Source organism: Hydra vulgaris, chromosome 14, assembly GCF_038396675.1.
Source record: "Hydra vulgaris chromosome 14, alternate assembly HydraT2T_AEP".
Classification (NCBI taxonomy): Eukaryota; Metazoa; Cnidaria; class Hydrozoa; order Anthoathecata; family Hydridae; genus Hydra; species Hydra vulgaris.
The window spans coordinates 26,605,301-26,629,294 of NC_088933.1; the positions used below are offsets into that span (position 1 = coordinate 26,605,301).

The 23,994-nt window shown below is 27.2% G+C and overlaps 2 protein-coding genes across 4 annotated transcripts in view; both read right to left on the reverse strand.

The window, feature by feature from the left end:
• The window catches only part of LOC100209144 (E3 ubiquitin-protein ligase RNF123), a 76,696-nt gene extending 72,959 nt beyond the window's left edge, over positions 1-3,737 (reverse strand). The window contains exon 1 of the mRNA XM_065817589.1: positions 3,558-3,737. Within this exon, the coding sequence (XP_065673661.1) occupies positions 3,558-3,622 (65 nt within the window). The 5' untranslated portion in view covers positions 3,623-3,737. The remainder of the gene's footprint in view (positions 1-3,557) is intronic.
• Positions 3,738-3,922: 185 nt separating this feature from the next.
• Positions 3,923-23,275, reverse strand: LOC100205633 (uncharacterized). 3 transcript variants are annotated; one of them, XM_065817591.1, is made up of 4 exons: positions 22,592-23,275; positions 13,905-13,961; positions 7,531-7,902; positions 3,923-4,910 (listed from the first exon to the last, which is right to left on the reverse strand). In XM_065817591.1, exons 1-4 carry the CDS (start codon positions 23,160-23,162, stop codon positions 4,555-4,557), a joined length of 1,356 nt encoding a protein of 451 aa, XP_065673663.1. In that variant the 5' UTR covers positions 23,163-23,275; the 3' UTR covers positions 3,923-4,554. The 3 variants fall into 3 exon arrangements, with proteins under 3 accessions (XP_065673663.1, XP_065673664.1, XP_065673665.1); XM_065817592.1 differs by having other exon boundaries at positions 13,905-13,955; positions 22,592-23,196; XM_065817593.1 differs by lacking the exon at positions 13,905-13,961 and having other exon boundaries at positions 22,592-23,196.
• Between the last annotated feature and the right edge of the window lie 719 nt (positions 23,276-23,994).

A 23,994-nucleotide genomic window follows, 5' to 3' on the forward strand; every position in this document is an offset into this window, starting at 1 on the left:
AAACAGAATGAGAATAATTTACTTTGTATATATCCATGGTTTGAAGCACTAAAAATTTTTTAGTCAAAATACGTCAGACCTTTTTCAGGTTGGCAATTAGGATCCAATAATGAGGAATCTGTATATTAGGGTAAATTATACTTAAAATATTTGAAAAGGACATTTGGGGAGTAACTTTATTATGGGTTGAGGTAAGTTAAACAATATTAACCAAAAAAAAAAAATGTTTTTGTATAAAAACCAATTTCAAAAAATGTAAAAAAACAATAAAAACTAATTAACAAACTAATGTCTTCTAAATTCTTAAACTAAAATTAAACACTAAAAGAGTATTATATTTCAGATAATAGTCAGATAAAAATTAAATTCATGAATAATTTGCAACTCCCCTTATTTTAAAAAGAGTGGAAGTTTACATGGTCACAACTTTCTAACATCAAAAGACTTTGAGATAAAATTTATAACATTTTTTGTTTTAAATTTCATCTAAAGTTGATGAATATATAGAGAATATAAGATAGTAAAACTATACATTTTGTTAGCTTGCCAATGAAGGCAATGAGGTTCTAGGAAATTATGCCCTAGGAAATTATGCCCCAGAAAAAAATCCCTCCAGATATAATCCCCCCTCTCACAATAATCCCCCGAAAAAAAATCCACTCAGAAAAAATCACCCAGCAAAAAAACCATCAAGGAAAAAAAATCGCCCATCGAAAAAATCCCCTCAAAGAAAAAAATAAATTTTTTAAATCAATTTATTGCCTGCCCAAACCATAACCCTAAGTCAATGTAGCAGGTAGCAAGTAAACAATGTATCAATGTATTAATGTAACAAGCACTGTTTGCATGTTCTATCTATTTGGCAGTCGATATATGTACTATCCTTGTATGTTTTAACTATTTGCCAGTCAATATATGAAAAACAAAGGATTAAGGTTTTGCTTGTAACATAATATGCTTGTAACCTAATATGCATGTATAAAATATTTATATTATAAACTATTTTAATGATACATTGTAATTTTTAATCCCTGTGTAAAATAAAAAATTTTGAGGTGGATTTTTCTCAGGAAATTTTTTTTTGAGGATTATTTTTAGAGAAGGGAGAGAAGAGGGGGGGGGGTTCCTCGAGAATTTTTCTCGCCACCATGAGTTAACACACATGAGCAAACTATGATGGTTTTGTTTAATTGCTTTTATTTGACTTTAGTTGTTTTCATTTTTTGCAAAACATTCTCATTTGACATAAGCATGAACATATTTAAGTTTGGAGTTGCAAATGGATGAAGATGTCAAGTGAAACATAAAAAAATTATGTGGGTGCCCATGGACAAATCTAACTCAAAAGTCAAAAGTGGAAGTGACTTAAGCAGTGACACAATAAAGATGTGAACTTCTGGAAATCAGTAAGTTGGTACATTATAATCAAAAATGATACACTAAATACCACTTTCTATAAAATAATGAAAGACCACCACAGATATTTAGGATGCTCTTTTATATATTTTTTTAACAGGTCTGCTTCAGCAATGAAAGCACATTTGAAATTTTAAAGAATAAAGTTTTGTTTGTGCATCATTGCCTTGGAGAAAAGTTTTATCCTGACTGCGCCATTAAGGCTGTTAAGTATCCTACAAAAATGGTTATCTGATCAGTCATCAGTGGCAAAGGTACAAAACGCCTGTACATGGTAAATAGTATAACGAGGTAAGATCAATATAAAGAAGTCCTAGAAGATTTAGCTTAGAGAATGAATTTTTAATAAGGAACCATTTATTTTTATGCAAGATAAAGCTCCCTACCACACAGCACAACTTATTAAAGCTTTTTTAAGATATTTTCTGTATGAACATCAAATAAACAATAATTTAAATACTCCAATAAATCAAAGTTTTTGCATTATATAAAACTGCTGAATGCACACACAAATCGCCATTTCATATGTAAAATATGAGCTGTGTAACACTTCTTAAGCCCTGCTACCTGTCTACCGTAAATGTACTGTACTATGAATGACACCAACTTTTTAATATAATGCTTTAATTTAATAATTTTTTAGTTTTAATTTTAGCGTTATTAAATCATTTAGGTGATATAAAAGTATTTTGATTTAAATACTTTAAAAGTTATGAAGTTAACAAATGACGTGTTTAAATTGGTTGAATTAGGGCTTAGCGCTTATTTATACAAGTGTGCAGTTTTGATAATCACACAATTAAGTCCGATTTTTATTATAATTGTTTATAAATCATACAACTATCAAGTTTTATTTTTTTGTGAAGATTATATAAGAAAATGAGAGTTGACTGTAGAAAAACAATGTGCATAATTCACATTGTGGAAAGAAAAAATATTTTATGGGTCAAACAGCAAAAAAATTCATGATTTAAAGTTCAATAGTTTTTGTAATTATAAAAAAGAAAAAAGAAACTGGAAGCCCAGTCAATCAAATAAGATCAAGACTCTATCAAATTACAATTTGGGCAAAAACAGAATAATTACAATCACTAGTAAAAGAAATGCATCATTAACAGCTCCAGAATTAACCTATACTTTGAATTGTTCTCCAGGAGCTCGAAGTGCCTGTTACAACAGTGAAGAGACTATTGATTGAAGCAGGGCTTGGTGGCAGAATAGATGCAAAGAAACCTTTCTTTTCCTTTCAAAACAAAAAGAAGTGTGAAGTGGGCAAAACTACACAAAAAATGAACCATTAATGACTGGAATTGTGTGCTTTGGACCAACAATTTGTAGTTTCAAATCTTTGGTTCCAACAGAAGATAGTTTGTTTGAAGAAAAGTTGATCAATGCATAATAAAAGAATGTGTGTTGTTATGGTTTGGGGCTGTTTTGGTGGAAATACTACAGATGACATTGTAAAAATAAAGAGAAAAATGATGAAAGAAGTGTATTTAAACATTTTAAAAAGTCATGTCATACTTTCAGGAAGTTGATCATCCATTATTGGAAAGCCATTTATTTTTTAAAAAGATAATGATGATAAATAATGACAAAGCATTCTTCAAAACTTTGTAGGGAATTACTTGAGTGAGTAAGAGAATGATACTTATAAAAAATACTTGATATAATAATTCTCCCAATATAAAAATATAAATATATGATATAAAAATTCTCCCAATCACCAAATATCTCTCCTATTGAACTTTTATGCGATAAACTAAAAGAAATGTAAATAGAAAAACATAATAGTGAGTGGCATAAAACCTAAGACTTCCTTAAACATCAGACTGGTCCCTAATACTATTTTAAAAAAATATTCAAAAGAAGTAAAATTATGTAAAAATTCAAAATATAATCATAAATTTTTAATAATTTTATGAAAAAATTATTATAGATTTTACTACCTAGAAAATGACATTTTAAAACTAAAAAAGAAAAATTTTCATTCTTACAAAATTTTTTGATTATAATTTTTTTTCTTAAAGTTTTTTTTTATAAAATAATTTTTATAACTTACATAAAATGTTTGTTAATTATGACAACTGTAGTTTAATATTTATAAAAAGAATTGTGCTTATTACTCATTAGGAACTCACCTTGATGATGCAAAACCAACCTCTGCAGTAGGAAAAATACTTCGAAGAAATTGATCTTTTGCCATATTCTATTAATATTATTTTTGTAAATAATTGTTACAAAAATTATTTTGCTTTAACGTGTCTATGATTTAAAAATATTACCTAATTACCTATTTTTATAATAACTTTTATTATTTCACTTAAAAAAGAAAAAAGAAAACATCTTTTCATAATTTTCTTTTTTAAACTTATCTATTGTTAGAACAATAACAACAAAAATTATTATTATTATTATTATTATTGTAAATTTTATATTATTATTTTATTTGAAAAATACTATAAGTAAATACTATTGTGACATAAATATTTGAAAAACCACCTCATCGTCATCTAAATATCTTCTTCAATAATTAATTACAATGGCTTTTTTAAAATATTTAATGACAATTGCTTGTTTAAAATATTTATTAACATATAAATATATATCAAAAAACATTTCATTGTTGTTTAATGTTGGTCAAATTTTTAAATATAAATCAAAATTACTTCACAGAGCATTAAATATTTTACTTTTGCAAAAGAAACAAAAAAGTAGAAAAAATACTGGCCAAGCAATTACTTTACTATATTACAAGCATTTATTATAAAAATGAAGTTGAAGAACATAATAAAAAATGTTAAAAATGTAAAATTCTTCAAAAATTTTCAAATGTTCTTTACATAAAAAAGATATACAAATATACAAATGCAAATGCAATATGCAAATATTTCAAACATTAAAATTTGTAAACTAAAATAAAAATTAATTAAAAAAATAAAACTGCTATTTGAGCTAATAAATTTATACTCAAATAAAATATATTGTTAGTATATTAGAAAGAAAAATGAAAAGAAGTAAAAACCAAATGTAATAACATTCTAAAAGAATTTTTTTAACCTCACCAAGTAACATACACCTGTGAAACAAAACAAAAAAAAATTTGAATGAAAAAGTTTTCTACAAAACAACTTGTTTTTAATTTAAAATATTATTTTCATTTGGGAGATGAAAATCTGTCTTAGAAGAACTGCTTGCAATACGCACAGATATATCATTTCCTTGTGTATCTGTTTCAACAGTTTTGCTTGATACACTTGAGCAATTAGGGTTAGCATTATTCATAGTGTCACAGCACATTGATTCTAAACATTTTTCTTTGTTACATTTGTTAAAACACTGCTTGAGAATATCAGAACTTATTACAGTGTCGACAGGCAGAAACTCTGGCTGAAACGTCATACAGGTGATCCCTTCATTTAAAAAAAATGTTTTCACTGCTTGGCGGCTGGACTCGTACTCTTCAGGTTTTTCAAACAAAATGTGTGCTGAAGCTGTATTATGATATAGCACAAGAATTTTTAAAAATTATTTTTTATTAACTTTTTACTCCCTAAAGACCCATTCATAAAGATTTTTGATAGGTCTTGACAGGGTTATAAAATACAAAATACAAAATGCTCATTCAAAAATTTTGACTTATAAACTACTAGTATATAATGCAGGTGTGTGAAGCCCTTAAAACGACCCTGGTTTTGAAAGTCATAAAATCACAGTTTATTTTTGATCTTGGTTATTCAAGAGCTTCAAAAACTTGAGACTAATGGACTAGATCGAAAAGAAATATTAGGACATTTTGACAGACTTTTGGACTCCAAGCTCAGAATATTAGATTTCTAATGCAACATAAGAATTATTAAAGGTCCATTAAAAAGATTGTCTGCAAGAAATAATTTTACTCTTCTACAAACTCATTTGTGTTTGTCTCTACAATCTCATTTGTCAAGGCTTGTATTTTGAAGTTATAAGGTTGAGAGCGGGTTGTAACTATACTAACCATACAGTTACTGGTAAATATTTTTTAAAATTCAGATTTCAAAATATACTGAAAGGCAAAGTTGACTTCAACTTTGACTTGAAATAACTTTGAAATAACTTTAAACTTTGGGCTTTCAATTAAATTTGGAAACAAATTTAATTGATAAAAGTTAATAACTTCCAAATTTAATTTCAATTAAATTTAAAGGTTATTAACTTTTATCAATTAAAAAAATTATTATAATATATATGATACATTATAAATAAAGGTATTTTACAGAGTCATTAACCAAAAATCTTTTTTAAGCACCAAATCTTAGTAATTTATCACTTATTAAATTTTATTTACCACTAAAAAATAAATTAAAAATTTGTTACTTTTGTTTATGCTTTTTGAAAAACTTTAATAGTTGGGTCAAATCAGTATATTTCAACCAATGGCCTGTGGGTCACCATCACCAGTAATTTAATTAACTTTTGTTAATTCCCTTTGAAGGCCATAACATTGTCTATTTGTTGGAAAATCTAGCACACATTTTTGATAGTCACTATCAAAATTTAAATCATATGGTGAGAAAATGCAATAAAGATCTAATGGCCTTAAATGTATATTCATTAGAAAATGAATCATGTATGTTTCATGCTAGAAAATAAATGCTTGTATCCTTGTAAGTTGGTTGCCCCCCTTCGCCCTTTGATTGGTGCCACCCCAAACCCTCTCCCACTAACCTGACTGAGTGTGGGGGAGGAAGGGGGGGGGGGGAATCCAGACCACTGATTACCTATAATAACATAGAATTTAAAGAAATAATGGTTTCATTTTGAAATTAATTTAGATATTTAGATATTAAGTATCTAAATATCTAAATTAATTTAGAGACCTTCATTTGAACCATAATGAAGGTCTCTAAAAAGTTACTGCCTCCTTTATTTGTGCCCCTATCTACTAGAAAGACCAGATCAAGGAGAGGGCAACCAACCATATCTTTCTTTTTATTAAGAAACGACTTATAATTGCACCCTTCACATAGCCCAGTTGGAAGATTAGAGAGGCACTGGTTTCTAGTAACACATTCAACCGTTGATGATTGAAAAATAGGGTTATTTAAAAATGCTGGCATTTTTGGTGTGGATTTAATAAGTTTATAACGTTTACATTTTCAGATAGTTGGGTCTAATGGTCTTATATACTGTTAATCTTAGATCAAAACAAAGTGTTAGAAAAATTTACAAGCATCTCAAAAAGGCTGAAAATTCGTGTCATGTTTCTAAGCTATAATTTCTGAACCAATGTACTTGGAACCGGTACTTCTGAACCGTTGTACTTGGAACCGTTGTACTTGGAACCTGGTACTTCTGAACCGTTGTACTTGGAAGTCTGAAATTTCAAATTTAACCTATCTACATAATGCACATAACAATATGTAAAAATCAGGAAAATCAAAGATGGTGACCCACAGGCCATTGGTTGAAACATAATGATTTGACCCAATTATAAAAATTGTATAACTCGATTTCTGATTATTGCTGCATTTTTAGATATTTGATATTCATTTTACAAAACAATATCACTCTTTCACTCACCACTACTAATTTTTAGGCAACAGACATCTTTTAAAAGTCACCTGTTGCCTAAAAAAGCCTCAAATAAGTTTCTTCTTGGAGCCAATATGCAGAATAAAATGTATATTTGCCTCAAAAAATAAAAAACTATACACTGAATCATAACTTACATATATATGTTTATATATATATATATATATATATATATATATATATATATATATATATATATATATATATATATATATATATATATATATATATATATATATATATATATAGAAATATATACTTAATTCAGACTTAAAATATACGATGATATAAAATTAATAACATATGTGTGTGTATATATACCAATGCAAAAGTTACTGCAATTTCCTTTTATTAAAGCAAATTTTGAGGGCTAGGTTTCAAGAGTTTAAATATGCTGTATTTAATACCCTGTAATCCAAATGTAGTACATGCTTGACAACATTTTTGAAGCTCCTTAAACCAAAGACCGGAAACAGTAACTCTGTGATTCAAAATTGAAGTCATTTTTAGAACTTCACATCTCTGAAATAATGTACTAACCTACAACTTGCCCATCACCTAAAGCCCAGACGTGAAACTCATGGATTGATAAAACACTGCAAATTTTATTCATTAGCCGCTCTTCCAAATCTTTAACCTTTAGATTGGCAGGCACAGATTGCATAAATAAAATCAAAGTCTCACGAAAGAGTGGAATGGTTGAATAAAGAATTAAAAAAACTAGCATAACAGTAAAAATTGGATCAATATACTTTGTAAAAGAATGTTTGGAATTTACAAATATTGCTGAAATAATGACAATAAGCGAAGAAAGAAAATGTTCAAGAATATGTAAATAAACGCCTCTTATGTTTAGTGTGTGAGGAGACTGATATTCTGTAGCCCATGTTGGTTCTTTGCTTTGAACACTTTCTACAGTTAAACAAAACAAACTTAAAAGTTATTTTTAACTAAGTGCACAGATAATATGCTATAATATTGCTATATTACTGATGTCATCAATTGTGTCTTAAGTATTAGATATATATATGTATATATGTATATATATATATATATATATATATATATATATATATATATATATATATATATATATATATATATGTATATATATATATATATATATATATATATATATATATATATATATATATATATATATATATATATATACACACACACATATATATATATACACACACATATATATATATATATATGTATATATATTGGGGTGATTCATATTTGACAAATTTTTGAAAATCAGGTTGGTCCTACCTGAAATGGTTGACCACCAATATAAAAATAATTTTAAGCCCCAAAATTTTAAAGTCACGTGACTTTAGAGGTCCCCGCCAGTCAAATTTGTGTATAAAAACATAGCAAACTTTAGGGGCCTGGCGGGGACCTTTAAAATCAACACGGAAAGCCAACTTTTCTTCTATATGGTATATTTTGGATTACTTATTTATAATAGGGTAAGACCAGAAAGAAATATGATGGTATTTATACCACACGATGTGGAGAAAGTGGCGAAAAAACCGTTTTTTTTACATAAAATGACGCATTACTATGTATAACTGACGCTGGTTTATTCTTCATATTTAGGCCAAATTTTGAAAATTAATATTAGAACTAAGCCTTAATAATGTTTATATAGAAAGGGGCATGTCAATAGCTACCTGCCCCCCTTACCCTATTATTGGAGATTTATACCCCCTCTTTCCGTTCTTTGTTGAAAGGGGGATTTTATAATATGATTTTTTAAATAATATGATTTTATAAATCATATTATTTAAAATTACTTTATTTTCTTTAGAAAAAAAGACAATATAAACATTAAATTATGATAACATTTTGATTCCTAAATATTTTGGAATATTTATTCGTTTCCGCGGTTTTATAAACTAACATATTGTCGTATTTGCGAAAGACATATTGTTGTAATTTTACATTCTGTGTGTGTATGTGGTGTATCCATAACAATCTATAAATGGTATACTATCAGCGGTTAAATACAAAATTATTATTGTAAAATACATATGACTTAAACAAAGAATGAATATCAATTGTTTTCTTTAATCAAATAACTGTTTAGAAACCAAGATGCCAAGATCGACAAGACTTAAAACAAGAGCATATTTTTTTGAATCTTAAAGAAAATCTTCCAGAAATAATGTTTTCAACAAATACAGACATTATTCTCTACTTTTAGTTTAGACGATCTGGAGACAAAATAACTCCAACAAAAAAGCTGATTGCTTGTACCATTGGTTGTCAAACAGCAAAGTGTTCTGGTCTTGGTAGCTGTCCTAAAAACTGCATTATGTTCACAGTTAAGAAACCATGGATAGACGGAGGATACAAGAATGGGATACTCACTGACCCATTTATAAAGTAGGTCAAACAAAATTTAATTCATATTAAAGGGACAGGTTACCATAAACACCACAAAATTTGGATAATATAATATTTTCTAAACCTGTTATATATATTATTAAGCTGGGAGAATTTAAAGAAAAGTAAGTGTAAGAACTCAAAAGAAGCAGGAAAAGCAAGAAAAGATTTCAAAAAAAAAGGAAAGGAGGTTTTCTGGATTGCTAAACCAAATATCGAAGATATTCTAAAGAAGACTTGTCTTAATAAGGAATCGTATTGTACCGATATGAAACTTTTGAGAGATCAAAAGACCAGTCATAAAATGACTCTGGGTAAAAAAGACAAACTTTATAACTGGAGAATTAAGAAGAGAGAACAAAGAAGATTGAAACATCTACAGTTAGTACACAGTGTTGAACAGTTTTCTCAGAGAGATGATTTTACTACAGAGCTACAGTTTTCCTCAGAAACCAGTGATATAAATACCAGCATAGACTCAGATTGTTCGTTTGATTTCGATCAGCCAGGTCCAAGTAATGACACGCCACAGTTAGCCAAGGATTTTGTAAAAGATATTGTCATGACTTCAGTTTCCGTAAATATTTCCTTCAGAGATTTGCTGCATGTGTGTACAGATTTGGTTGTTAGTTTAGGTGGAAATATTGAAAACTTTTCTCAATCTACTATTTGGCGGGCACAAAAGAAAACCATCCAGCAAAATTCTGTAAAACTCAGAATAGGGGTTAAAAAAGCTGCTGAGAAAGCACTTTTTCCCATAATAGCTTATTTTGATGGAAAAATTATGGAAGATATTACTAATGGGAAAAAAGAAAAAAGAGACAGGTTTGCTGTTTCAGCTAATATTGATGGAGACATTAGGCTTCTTGGAATTCCAGCAATGGAACATGGGACTGGAGCTGCTCAGTATGAAGCTTTGTATAATGTACTGGAAGATTATGGAATACATGACGATGTGAAGGGACTATGTTTTGACACAACTGCCTCAAGAACTGGAAGACATTCAGGAACCAATATTAGGTTCAGTCAAAGACAGGAATCTATTTTATAAGAGCTTGCCTGCAGGAGGCATATATATGAACTTAATCTCAAACATTTCTGGGAGCAAATTATCTCAGGCAAAACAGCAGCTCCAGAGAATTTAATCTTCAAACGGTTTCAGACAAACTGGAATGACATCAAGGAAACTGTTGATTCTTCCAATTTAATAAGGTTTGATACCAATTCCATCAGCAATACTTTCTTGGCAACCCAGATTGAGGAAACTATCCAGTTTTGCAAAGGTGCATTAAATACTGACATATTTCCAAGAGGGGATTATAGGGAGTAATTGGAACTTACCCTGATCTATCTGTATCCTAAAATATTTTTTAAAGTTCGAGTTCCAGGCTGTGTTTCTCATGCTAGGTTCATGTCAAAAGCCATTTACTACTTGAAGATTCAGATATTGAGTACACATCTGCCCTATGATTTGACTGCTGCCCAAAATAAAGAGTTGAAGACAATGGCAGAATTTATCTCGATTTTCTAATGTGTCTGGTGTCTGAGAACCTCATTGCCCTCAGCGGAATCATTTCAGGATGTAAAAGCCTATTGGCAAATGGCGCAGTGCAAAGAATATGTAGAGAAACGTGACTCTGTTTCCAAGAGAGTTCTAAACGGAATTGAAAGTACAATGATGTCAATGAAAAGACACACCTGGCACTTAGATGAAACTTTGGTTCCACTTGCTCTCCTAGACCCTACCCTTCCTGATGTGGAGAAAGAAAACATCGCATAAACATTACTCTCCAAACCAGTTTCTGATCATTTTCACCATTCAGAGAAGTCTTGATAAATGAGTTAAAATTTAAACAAGAAGTGCCACCAGGACTTGCTCCATTAATTGGAGAGAAGCCTTGGTTCATCTTCAGTTTATTAAACCTGACAAGAATGGAGAACAAACTTTGGTTAAACTGCCCTGCTCCTATGTGGTGCTAGGTTGACCAGTTCAAAACATTCTCCAATTTTGTAAGTAAACTTGAAGTAGTGAACGATTGTTTTGAAAGGGCTGTAAAACTTGTATTAGAGTTTGTGAACAATGTTCACAATGAGGATGATTGTCAAGAACTTATACTAGCTGTGCAAAGACGAAATCACCTCCGTGGGTCAGAAACCAAGGAACAGTGCAGCTAGTGTATGAAGCAATAGGAAAGCAGATAAAAAAATAAAATGATTTATATCTATATTTAAGCATTGCAATATATTATATTAGATTTACATATCATGATTTTAATATTTATATTGCCAAATGATGTTTTTTTTTGCTAAAGAAAATAAAGTAACTTTAAATAATATGATTTATAATAAAGTTTAAACAACTTCGCCCCCCCCCCCCTTCCAACCAAGAAGGGATAGAGGGTTATAAATCTCCAACAATAGGGTGAGGGGGGCGGGTAGCTATTGACATGCCCCTTCTATATAAACATTATTAATGCTTAGTTTTAATATTAATTTTCAAAATTCGACCTACATATGAAGAATAAACCAGTGTCAGTTATACATAGTAATGCATCATTTTATGTAAAAAAACTGGTTTTTTCGCCACTTTCGCCACATCATGTGGAATAAATACCATCATATTTCTTTTTGGTCCTACCCTATTATAAATAAGTAGTCCAAAATATACCATATAGAAGAAAAGTTGGCTTTCCGTATTGATTTTAAAGGTCCCCGCTAGACCCCTGAAGTTTGCTATGTTTTAATATACAAATTTGACTGACGGGGACCTCTAAAGTCATGTGGCATTAAAATTTTCAGGCTTAAAATTATTTTTATATTGGTGGTCATCCATTCCAGGTAGGACCAACTTGATTTTCAAAAATTTGTCAAATATGAATCACCCTAATAGATATACATATATATATATATATATATATATATATATATATATATATATATATATATATATATATATATATATATATATATATATATATATATATATATTTATATATACAGTATCATACAATTTTTATTTAATTTTTAACATGATATTTCAGCTCATATAGTGAGAGCCATTATCAAACTAATTTAACCGTTTGGAAAAAAACGATTTCAACGTCAGATATTTAACATTTTTTAATTTTACAAAGTTGTTTCCAATGGTAAGTCATCATCAAATAACCACTGCCACGATTTAAGACGTTTTCTCTAGATTTTAAACATTGCACATGTTATCTTTCAATGGCCTAACAAATTTTTCTTGTGTAACTGTTTGAAACAAAAGAAAGCATTTAAGGGTTCTTCCAGTTTATTCTATCATTACAATGTTTTGTTTGTTCCACTATTCCAGATGCAATACAATTGGCTTCTGTAACATTACTTTTATGCTCTTGAATTTGTGTGGAAATCTTTTTTCTCATTTCACCAATATAACATGCACCACATGCACAACCAAGCTGGTACAATCCTAGATGACTATTTGTTTAGACTTATTACTGCAAAATATATTGATTAAGGGATCACCAAAATGCAAGACTGCTTTAACACCAACTTTATGAAATTCTCTTCGAAGAACTAGGCTTAATCTTGAGACCCACAGTAAAATAACAAGATTTTTGAGAATAAGATGGATTTGTGGAATCATCCCATTTTTAGTAAAAATCTTAATAAGAAAATTGATTTCATCTTGAATGTTATGTTCTGAACAAATATTATATGCTCTAGCTAAAAAACTTTAAAAATACTAACTGCAATACTTAGTAAAATAGATGATTTCAGTTTTATAAGTAAATTTGTTATTGCATACTTGATGTGTATGGAAAACTCATACTTGTGAAGGGAATGATTGGTTTTGAAAAACAAACATCTAAAAAATTTAACTGGCGTTAAGCATTTTCATATTTGCCCTTATATTGGTGTAGATTTATCTTGTGAATTTAAGTGTTAAAAAAGAACTTGTGTCATCAAAACTAGTACATCGAGCATGTCTATTATCAAAATAACGTTTATAAGTTTTTATAAGACATTCATTTTTTTAAAGTTTGTTGTGTTGAATCAACACAATGCTGCAAAAGTTTATGAGGGGATGTGCCAATTGTTCAAATTGTTCACATTGGATAACATTTTTCACTTTTATGTGCTTTAATACAACTATACAAACATCGGAATTGCATCTGAAGGATATATTTTACTATATGTTTCTTTATTTAACTTTTTGTCTTTTTTTTAACAGTTTCATTAGTTTGATAATGGCTCTTGCTATATAAGCCAAAATATTACGTAAAAAAAGAAATAAATAGTATGATATCGTGTATGATGTTTTAATGCTTATATTTATATTAAACATACTATTAAAGATGTCATTTAAATTTTATATATAAATAGATATATATATATATATACATATATATATATATATATATATATATATATACATATATATATATATATATACATATATATATATATATATATATATATATATATATATATATATATATATATATAAATTTGTAAAAAAACACTTATCTAACTTTTATCTTCCAGTCTAAGTTTCACCATTGCTGGATTATGAGGAAGAGTTACTAAATCTCAAAAAAAATTCAATTTATAGAAAAAAATATTTTACAGGAAGTTATAAATTATTTTAAAAAATTTTTTAATTACTATACTTTTTTTTTTACAGAAAGTAATTATTAAATAATTTTCTTTGGAATAGGGATAGTTTAATTTGGTCATTTGTTTTTATAATTTTTTAAGAGGTATTTATTTTCGTGCCTATATTTAGAAATAAAGTCAGATTTTTTATTTAATAAATTTTCTTGATTTAAATAAGTAATTATTTCAAAAAAAATTTGAAATAATTACTCATTTAAATCAAGAAAATTTATTAAATAAAAAATTTGAATTAATTTCTAAATTATGTTAGTGTATTTTACAAATAGAGTGCTCAATGTTCTTAAAGAACAGAGCAATAATAAATTAGTAAAAAAACAATACCCATTCCAAAGATAAAAGTTAGATAAGTGTTTTTTTACTAATTTATTATTGCTCTGTTCTTTAAGAACATTGAGCACTTTATTTGCAAAATACACTAACATAATTTATATTAATATATATATATATATATATATATATATATATATATATATATATATAGATATATATATATATATATATATATATATATATATATATATATATATATATATATATATATATATATATATATATATATATATATATATATATATATACAGGCCTTGTTACTCCGCAAATATATTTGGCATCGTTAGAAGTTATATTGCGTTACTAGCGTATTTTCAAGTACCGCATTATAATTAAAGTTATTTTATTAACGCGTTAAAAGTCATACAGACAGTTTTTATTTTTCTCATTATAACAAAAGTTACAAATAAAATCTTAGTTCTTATTTGAAAAATCATTTTCATCATTTTTTTCAAATATGAACTAAATTTTATTTTGAAAAAAATATTTTTTTAATAAAAGGTAACATAATATTTGTTTATTTTCTTATAATTTTACAGTTGGTTTTTGATTATTTTATTAACTGTTAATAAATTTTTTCTTATTTATTTTGTGAACTCTTTTTAATAGTGTTTTTAAACAATAAAGAGTTTTATCAGTTTCCGATAACATATTCGTGATCATAGTTTATTTTCATAAATTAAACAAACGCCATTAAAACTTTATGTTATTGAATTGACAATAAACTTAAAATAAAATATCTTACTAATAAAATATTTACAAAATAAATCGTGCATTTTTTAAACTGACAAAAAATAATTTATGACAAAAAATATTTTATGACTACGACAAAAAATAATTTATATATTTAAAAGAATTGATATATTTAATTCCTTAAGACAAAACTTAAAACACTTTATTTTCTTTAACTAATTTTTAACAACAACAAAAAAAATATTAAACAAACTGTTTCTTTAACAAAAAAATCTATTAGTTTACAATTGCGGTTAAATGCTTTTACTTACGACTTTATTTCTTCTGAATAAACGCCACAAACGATATCAAAAGATAATTTAAATATTCTAAAAGATAAAAGTTTTTGCGTAACGCAAAACTGCTGAACACCATTTCACAAGCAAAATGCGAGCTGCGTAAAGCTTCTTAACAAGGCTTGATATATATATATGTATATATATTAACTATAGCGTATATAAATTAGCAATTGCTTGCTAGTTCAGCTTATCTTTAAAGCGTACAGCTTTTTCAGAAGAAAAAAGAAAAAAATTAAGAATGAAAAAAAAAATATTGCTGCTCCATCCCAAACCCATTGTCACACTGCTTATCTAAACACGCATAACTGTATATATACAACTATATATATATACAGTTATAACTTATAATTAAGGTTGAGTCAGTAATAATATATTTGGTCACTGTATTTATTGAAATGAAGTCTTTCATCTAAACACTTTTTTTAACTATGAAAAAACAAAAAACATTTGTCACAATATATGTTCTTTATACATAGATACTGCCTTTCAAAACCCTACCCAACAATCAATGTATTAGGCTCGGCCAAGAAGATGTGCACTTTCAGGCTGTAATATGACCATGCAAATACCATTTGATTTTGAAAACTTGACATGGCTGTCAAAATGTTTTGAAAATTTGTATATATTTTAAAAATGATCTTAACTCAACTATAAAGAAACTAAAAAAAAAACTCACAAAACATCCCAAAAGAGCAAATAAATCTTCATAAAAAAAATAACTTAAATAACACTATAATCAAAAATATAAAAATTAAATCATATTTTATATTATCATTATATTTTTATAATATAATACTATACAAAACCCTTTTAAATAAAGTAACAACTTACCTCTAATGATTTTTTAATAAATATACACATTTAAAAATTAAAAAAAAGATTCTTAACAATTCTTCGCAGCAACGTAAACGAAAGAAAAAATAATTAAAATGTTTCTTTAAAAAGTTTATATAATTTTTTTATTTAAATACATTTTTAATAAAAAATACATACTTATATAAAATATAAAAAATATATGATATTCATTAAAACTTTATATAAAAAATCATTTGCAGTGATTTGTTACTTTATTTAAATGTGTTTCAATAATATAAAACTAGTAATAATATAAGTAAAGATCAAAGTTATTTAATTTAAACAACTTTCAAAAAAGTTTGTCTTTTTTCTTCAAAATTTTTTTCTTTTCAACAAAATCTTTCTTTACTTTGAATGTATTAACTTTAATGATTCTTATATTAGGTTAATTAAAGAGATAGTCGTTGTTTAAAGTTGTCACAAGAAGAAAGTTGTTGTTTAAAGTTGTTGCTTATGAAATATAAATTATAATTTCATTTATTATAAAAAAATCTTATATAATTAAACAATATAAATAAAATTTATACAACTTTAATTAAAATTATTAGTTACTTTATTTAAAAGCGTTTTGCTAGTATAAAAACATTAGTAAAGATAAACATGTCGAAGTTATTTATTTTTAATGTAATTAAAAACCATTTATTTCAGCAGATTTTTAAAATGTTAAAGACTATCATCAAAATAAAATATTATTTGCGTGGTCAGAAAAAGGCTTGTTTCTGAATTCCTTCCTGGCCAAGATGTATGTACTGAAGATCTAACTTATGCTTATAACAGTATGACATCATCACTAGTAAATGGTACCAGGGATGGTATTTGAATGTGGCCAAGGCCAGTTCTACAGAGAGGAACGCATAAACATTTGTGCATATTGACTTATTTTTATATATCATATCAGTATGCACCAATATTTATAAAGCCCAAGCCATAAACCCCTCTTTGGCCCAGGTCAAATACCAGCCCCGGTCGTTTACTAATCATCACTAATTTTATGTGCAGTTAAGCATGCATTTTTCGCATAAATAATAATTTTATGTGTATATATACATATATGTATATATATACACACACAAACATATAACTATTTCACAGCTATTAGCTAACTAAAAACAAATTAATAATAACATTAACCTAACTACTAAACAATTTCTGTCCCATAACATCTAAAATACAAATATAAATTGTAACGTCTACAAAACAAATAGTAGTAAAATTAAATTTTTACTACTTGCCTTAAGATTGTAGTAAAACATGAAACTTAGAGTTGCAATATTATATCATATTATAAACATAAATATTTAGCTAATTCCTAGTACTGTGGGTAACAGTAACATATACTATATAGCTCTAGTTTATCTATTGAGCACTCTGAAAATATCTTTATATTATCAAGTATACAATATTATTCATGATATTTTCTTTATTCACATATATACACTTACGCGTGTATATATATATATATATATATATATATATATATATATATATATATATATATATATATATATATATATATATATATATATATATATATATATATATATATATATATATATATATCAAGACTTATTCAGATGTAGTCGCATATAAATTATTACTGATGACATCATACTGAAATAACCACCTTTGGAGACTACAAAATGCATATTGGCTGTGGGTTATAGGTTTGGATAGATACAAATTAATTCTAACAGCCCAATCCAAACTCTGTTAAACATGATAAGAGGACATACTTTTTGATGACTTTAACTTTACTAGTAGCTAATTTGAGGACACACTGATGTCTTTTTTCTAGGTATGAAATCTAGAAACAAACTATTTGGAAAAGTAATGTTGTGATTTCAATTTGCATTAATTTGCTTTGCAAACTATTGACAAAAGTCAAATGTTGTATTTTTTTATTATTATAACATTTTTGTATAATGATCATTAATTGGTGACAAGATTCACAAGTTGTATTTTTAAGTGATATATATAGTGAACATGTTTTTGTAACAAGACAATATTGTTTATAAACAAAAAGCAAACATTAAAAACGAGATGGTTTTTAAATGTGCTGAACAACAAGCTAATTGAGCATGTCTATTATTTCCGCAGTATGAAGTTGAGCATGTCTATTATTTCCGCAGTATAACAGCCAAACTAATTCATTTGACAGATGATCTCTTTCTTCATAATAAACAATATAATTTACAAAACTATGGAAGAATGAAAAAGTTCCAGAAGACATCTTGTACAATGAATTAATGACAAAATTGGAAATGCTGGAAATAATTAAATCATCATTAATTTCACAATATGAGTTTGGAAAACTTATCGTGGTAAATAAGAATTTATTTATGTGGTTGCTCATCAAGTGATTTGAGTAGCTCATGATGGCATGTTGTCTTAGAGGGAGATGATTGACTTGGTGACCAATTCAATATTAGAATTAATAATAGTGCTATTCTGTGTATTATTCTTTGAAGATGCGCTGAGGTTCAACAACTACGTCAAAACTGCATTTGTGGTTGTACATAAAAAAGATGCAGAATGTTTATCTGCTAAGGAAGAAGTTTCCGGGTAACTGCAAATAAAATGACAAGTTATATACGAAGAAAGTCAAGTGATGTTGCAACTGTGAATCTTTGCCTCACTTTGCACATGAATGTACTTCTTTAGGTAAAAAAATCCTTGCATAATCAAGCTACAAAAGACTGCTATAAACAACATAATTAACAACTATAATCAACAAAACCAGGAAAAAAAATCAAATAAGAGAAGTTTTCATTAGGTATTTATACAAGAACTATACTACCTACTATCAACACAATAATAAAGGTGAGAAAAATAAAAGCACTTATGTATACTAGTTGCTCGCAATAAATCATTACCAAGAAGTTACTGCCGTTTGACTTTAAAGTGATTCATGTAGTAGATGTTGCAACAATTGGCAGAATAAATTGGTGTGAAGAAATTAATGTTAAAATATATCACCCAGCAAATTGTTGCTTGGTGGTTTTAAGTGTGGATGAAATAATGAACAAATATGATATGATTGTGGGTATGGATTTAATAAAGACGTGCGATGGACTAAAAATTGACACTAGAAAATTGAAATTCTGTAATTCCTTGATTAAGTTGCCATAAGCATCCTGTTTTTCAACAATTGAAATTGAACGAGCAAAGCTTGTTCTGATGGCCAAAAATGAATTGTAAGTTGGAAATAAATAAAAAAAACCAACATGAAAAACAGAACAAATCAGTATAACATACCTCAACATTGTGAGGCTTTCAACAAGGAAATAAATGAATGGATCAAAGAAGGCACACTTATTAAAGATGACTATGAAATTTTAGAAAAGCTAAAGATCTACTACCAGTGATGTGCATTATTTAAGATAATAAAAAGAAGATAAAACCTGCGCTTGATTTTCCCAAGCTTAACATGTATTTAAAAGCTTCCACAAGTGATACAAATATTCATAAACAATGCATTAAGGAATTGGGGATTTATGATATATATGAAGATGAATAAAATTAATGATTAAACTATCAATACCCATGAGTAAAAGTTATTAATGGATGGACCTTATATGAGCATACCTATAAATTCATGTGCATAAAAACCATTAGCCATAGCCAGCTATCATTCATAAATGTCACTAGGCTTTGGTTTGAATTTAGCACCAGTGATGATGAGCTTAATACTGCAATGTGTGGTTCAACAAAATTCTGCACCTGAAAAATCAATAAGAGGATACATTGCTGACACTCTAGCGACCAATGAAAATGAAAAAAAGCTAGTGGCACATATAAAAAAATAGTCTTCACACAAAAACACTTGAATATTTTGGCAAAAACCCAATTTTTTTTATTAGGATTGGAAGTCACAGTAAATCCATTAACAAAGGAAATGTTTTGGAAGAGAGGACACTAGATGCCTATTATTAAAACTCTGCTTACCATGAGAGATAAATTTTCATTGTGGTAATCTGTTTGCTAATCTACCAGTTGTTGGAATGTTAAAACTTGCATGCAGCTATATGAAAAGATGTACAAACGGAGTAGGATGGGATGAACCTATAATGAATGAAGTATGTTATTGAAATGATGCAAGAAGTTGTAGATAAAGTCTTAAAATGCTATCCAACAAAAAGTCTATGGAATGTCAAACTAAAATTTCTAACGATATGGATGCAAGTTTTCTGGAAAAAGAGTTGTGATAATACAAGGTGACCAAAAAATAGAAAATGCAACATAGGGTCCAATCAAGTCTGGTGCAATGCTTATCAATGTAGGTAAATTAGATGCATATATTGAAGGTTTGAATATGACATTGAAATGGAACCCAAGTGATGTTTCTATTAAAAGTGATTCTCATAGTATACTCAGTTGGTTAAAATCTGAATTGACTCTTGATAAACCTGTAAAATGTGCTTGGCAATGCAAAATGTTAATTTGATAAAAGCTTCGAATATTTTGAAAATTGGTCAAGGATTATCACATAAATGTACATGTTACATTGATGCCAAATACTAAAAATACTACTGATGAACTCATAAGCTAAATGTGATGAATGTAATTTGATTAGTCCTAATGTGATGCTGTAGGATAAAGGAAATCTTGCTGTTAGTGGTAGTGTTGAATCATTGCTTTATCTCACCTGTATTTATTGTGGCCTGAGCAGATATACGTTATAAAAATCATTAAGCAACAAAAGTGTAGCAATGGTTGTTCAATTATTAGAAACAATATGGTCAATATTTGCACCCTCTTCTGGATTTCTCCAAGATAAATTCAAGTTATTTAGATCACAGATTACGCAAACCATGGTGTCAAAATAGGAAACAAAACTCATCAATTGAGCTGTTGAAAACCATCATGAAATGATATTGTTGAAAAAGTTCATCAGACGGTAATGAGAACAAATGCAAGAGCAAAATGTGGCATATCTATGTCTGTATTCTTAATCAACAGCATTCCATCAAGACACTGCACACCTTTTTGAAATCTTTTACCAACATTAAAATCCCATTTGAATTTCAGTGGTTTCCGGGAAAGGAAGTATTTTATTTGGTTGAAATATAGTTTAAGTCATCGGACATGTGTTAATGACAAAAAAGAAGAAGATCTAACAGGTAATAACAATTACAAAGCTATTCAAACCTACATAAATGAATTTAAAACATTTGACATGTTAAATTCAATGAAGGTCCTAATTTTCAAATAAATCCTCTGGATGATGGCAAACAAAGCTGACAATAGTATGACCAGTGCTGACCAAAACTATCTAATAGACTTCTTAACAGAAAGTATCACAATTATCTATTAGCTCTTGTAAAGCTGGGGGAGATGTTGTGATTTGGGTCATTATTTAGCTTTGCTAATTATTTACAAAAGTAACACATTGGATTTTTTTAATTATTATAATGTTTTGGATCATCATTAATTAGTGACAAGAGTCACAAGTTTTATTTTTAAATGATAGCAAACAACTTTATTAAAAACATTATTAAAAACAAGATGGCTTTTATATGCCTTGAACAACAAGTAGTTTCTTGGTTTGGTTAGTAAACTCAAAACCCTTACTAAAATCAAAAATACATTATTTGCAACTATTTGCAACAGAAAATTTAAAGTGTTACAAAATATTAATCAAGAAAAAAGAGAGAAAATTCTAAAATGTTGATGTTTTCAGAAAAGAAAAAAGATAAATAAAAGCACAAACTAACAGTCACTATAAGGAGTTGCAATTTAACAAACTTAACAATATTAGATTTCCAGGTTTGTTTGCCTGCAACATTTATATGTTTTTATATTAAAGATATAAAAACATATCAATATTGCAACAATGGTTAAATAAGATATGCCTGTTTAGCATAATGGTGAAAATCACCAATATGCTACACAGGCATATTGGTGATTTACACTTTAACATTTTGCAACTATTGATGAAAAAGTTGGAAACCCTTCAACCAGTTGATTGTTTAGCCATAAGTTACCTGTCTAACTGTAAAAATAGTTTTTATAACTTTATTGTAAGTAAGAATGTAACGGTTTATAAGTATTTAAACAAAAAATATATAAATAGATTATTGCAAATATTATTTATTATAATAAAACAGAATTAAAAGAAAAAAACCCTGTTATATATAAAAGAAAACCAATTTTTTAAAATAATAACTTATTACTAAAATATAAATAGAAATCAAAATAAAAAAACCTAAAAATATCATCAATATTTCTCCAGAATTTTTTTCTTTGATTGTCACAGCTTACCTTGTTATTAAAAACAAACAAACTTAAATTTTGCTATAAAAAAACTTTTAAAAACTTTATATTACCATTTTTTATTTTTTCATCAGTTTTATTCTTTTTCATTAATGAAACATTTTCTAATGAATCTTTTGTTATTTTTTTCTTCGCAAAAAATTTTTTTAAAATAGCTTCTTCACTTGTTTCAAACAAAAACAACCCAACGAAGTTTACAACTAAACTAACTATTCCAACAGCAAGAACAGGTTTAGGATTAGTTACATCTTCTGGTTGAACAAATCTTTTCAAAGATGTTATGAAAATTGAAAAGCATAAAGCTAACAAAAAAACAGTGTTTATCATGCCACCAAGAACTTCAACTCGAACCCATCCAAATGTAAACTCTGAAAAACGAAAATCATTGTTGTTTTCTTTATTAGCAATTCTTAGTGCAATAAAACCAATAATTAAAGCAGCAAAATCAGTTATCATGTGAAAAGAATCTGCAACTAACGCCATAGAGTTCCACAAATAACCTACAACAATTTTTAGAATAAATAAAAATGCTGTACATAAAATCATTGCAATAAACTTGATCTGCCATCTATTTGTAAACTTTTTTTTGTCATAAATACCATCTGTGATAGGAGATTGTAACATTTTATACTATATAAAATGAAAATTGATAACTTTATATTTTTAAAAAATTGAATCATTTTTTTTTTTATTGGACTATGTTTGATTTTGATATAAACATACTGAACGTTCTATTAGTCAACAACAACAATAACAACTATAATAATATTAATAGTAAAAATAACATAAACAACAATAGTAACTGTAATAACAGAAACAATAGTAATAATTATAAAGAGTATATAATTATATTAATTAATATTTATTATATTTAATAACAATAGTAATGATAAGAATACAAATAAAATTAACTTCGTTTAAGAAAGACCAAAATGTTAAATTAAAATAAAAAATTCAAAGTAATTCATTATATTTTAAGAAAGAACTTTGAGAGAGATTTGAAAGATACTAGTTGAGATTAATTTGTTTTTTTTATGCTTTTATAATATAAATATATCTTATATTATAAGATAATATGATAATATAAGATACATATATCTTCACTATAATTTAAAAAGTTAGTGAATATAAGAGGTAGGTTTTTATGAATTTGATTCTAACAATATAGTAACATATTACATTTATATATAAACAAATAAGCACACTTACAAAAAAAATATTTTAGTACACATTTTTTTTTTTTAATGTTATATGAAAATAAAACATAATATTTCATATAAGACATATATTATACTTCTTAAATACAATAAAGATTTAAAATAAAGATGCCAGAATATCTTAACCCAAACACCACTATGTGTCTAACACATAGTGGTGTTTGCAACACGTTATTAGTTGCTATTTGAAAAAAAAAATTGTTTACAATTGTGTAAAATATTTATATAATTCCGGGTTT

Bases quoted from the DNA above. Each gene is read 5' to 3' on its own strand.
- LOC100205633 (XM_065817591.1), bottom strand. From the start codon at position 23,162: ATGTTACAATCTCCTATCACAGATGGTATTTATGACAAAAAAAAGTTT. The intron at 13,962-22,591 runs GTAATATAAAGT...ATTTTTTTTGAG, and splicing joins TGATGAAAAAATAAAAAATG to ATTTAGTAACTCTTCCTCAT. The intron at 7,903-13,904 runs GTTAGATAAGTG...GTTTAACTGTAG, and splicing joins ACTTAGACTGGAAGATAAAA to AAAGTGTTCAAAGCAAAGAA.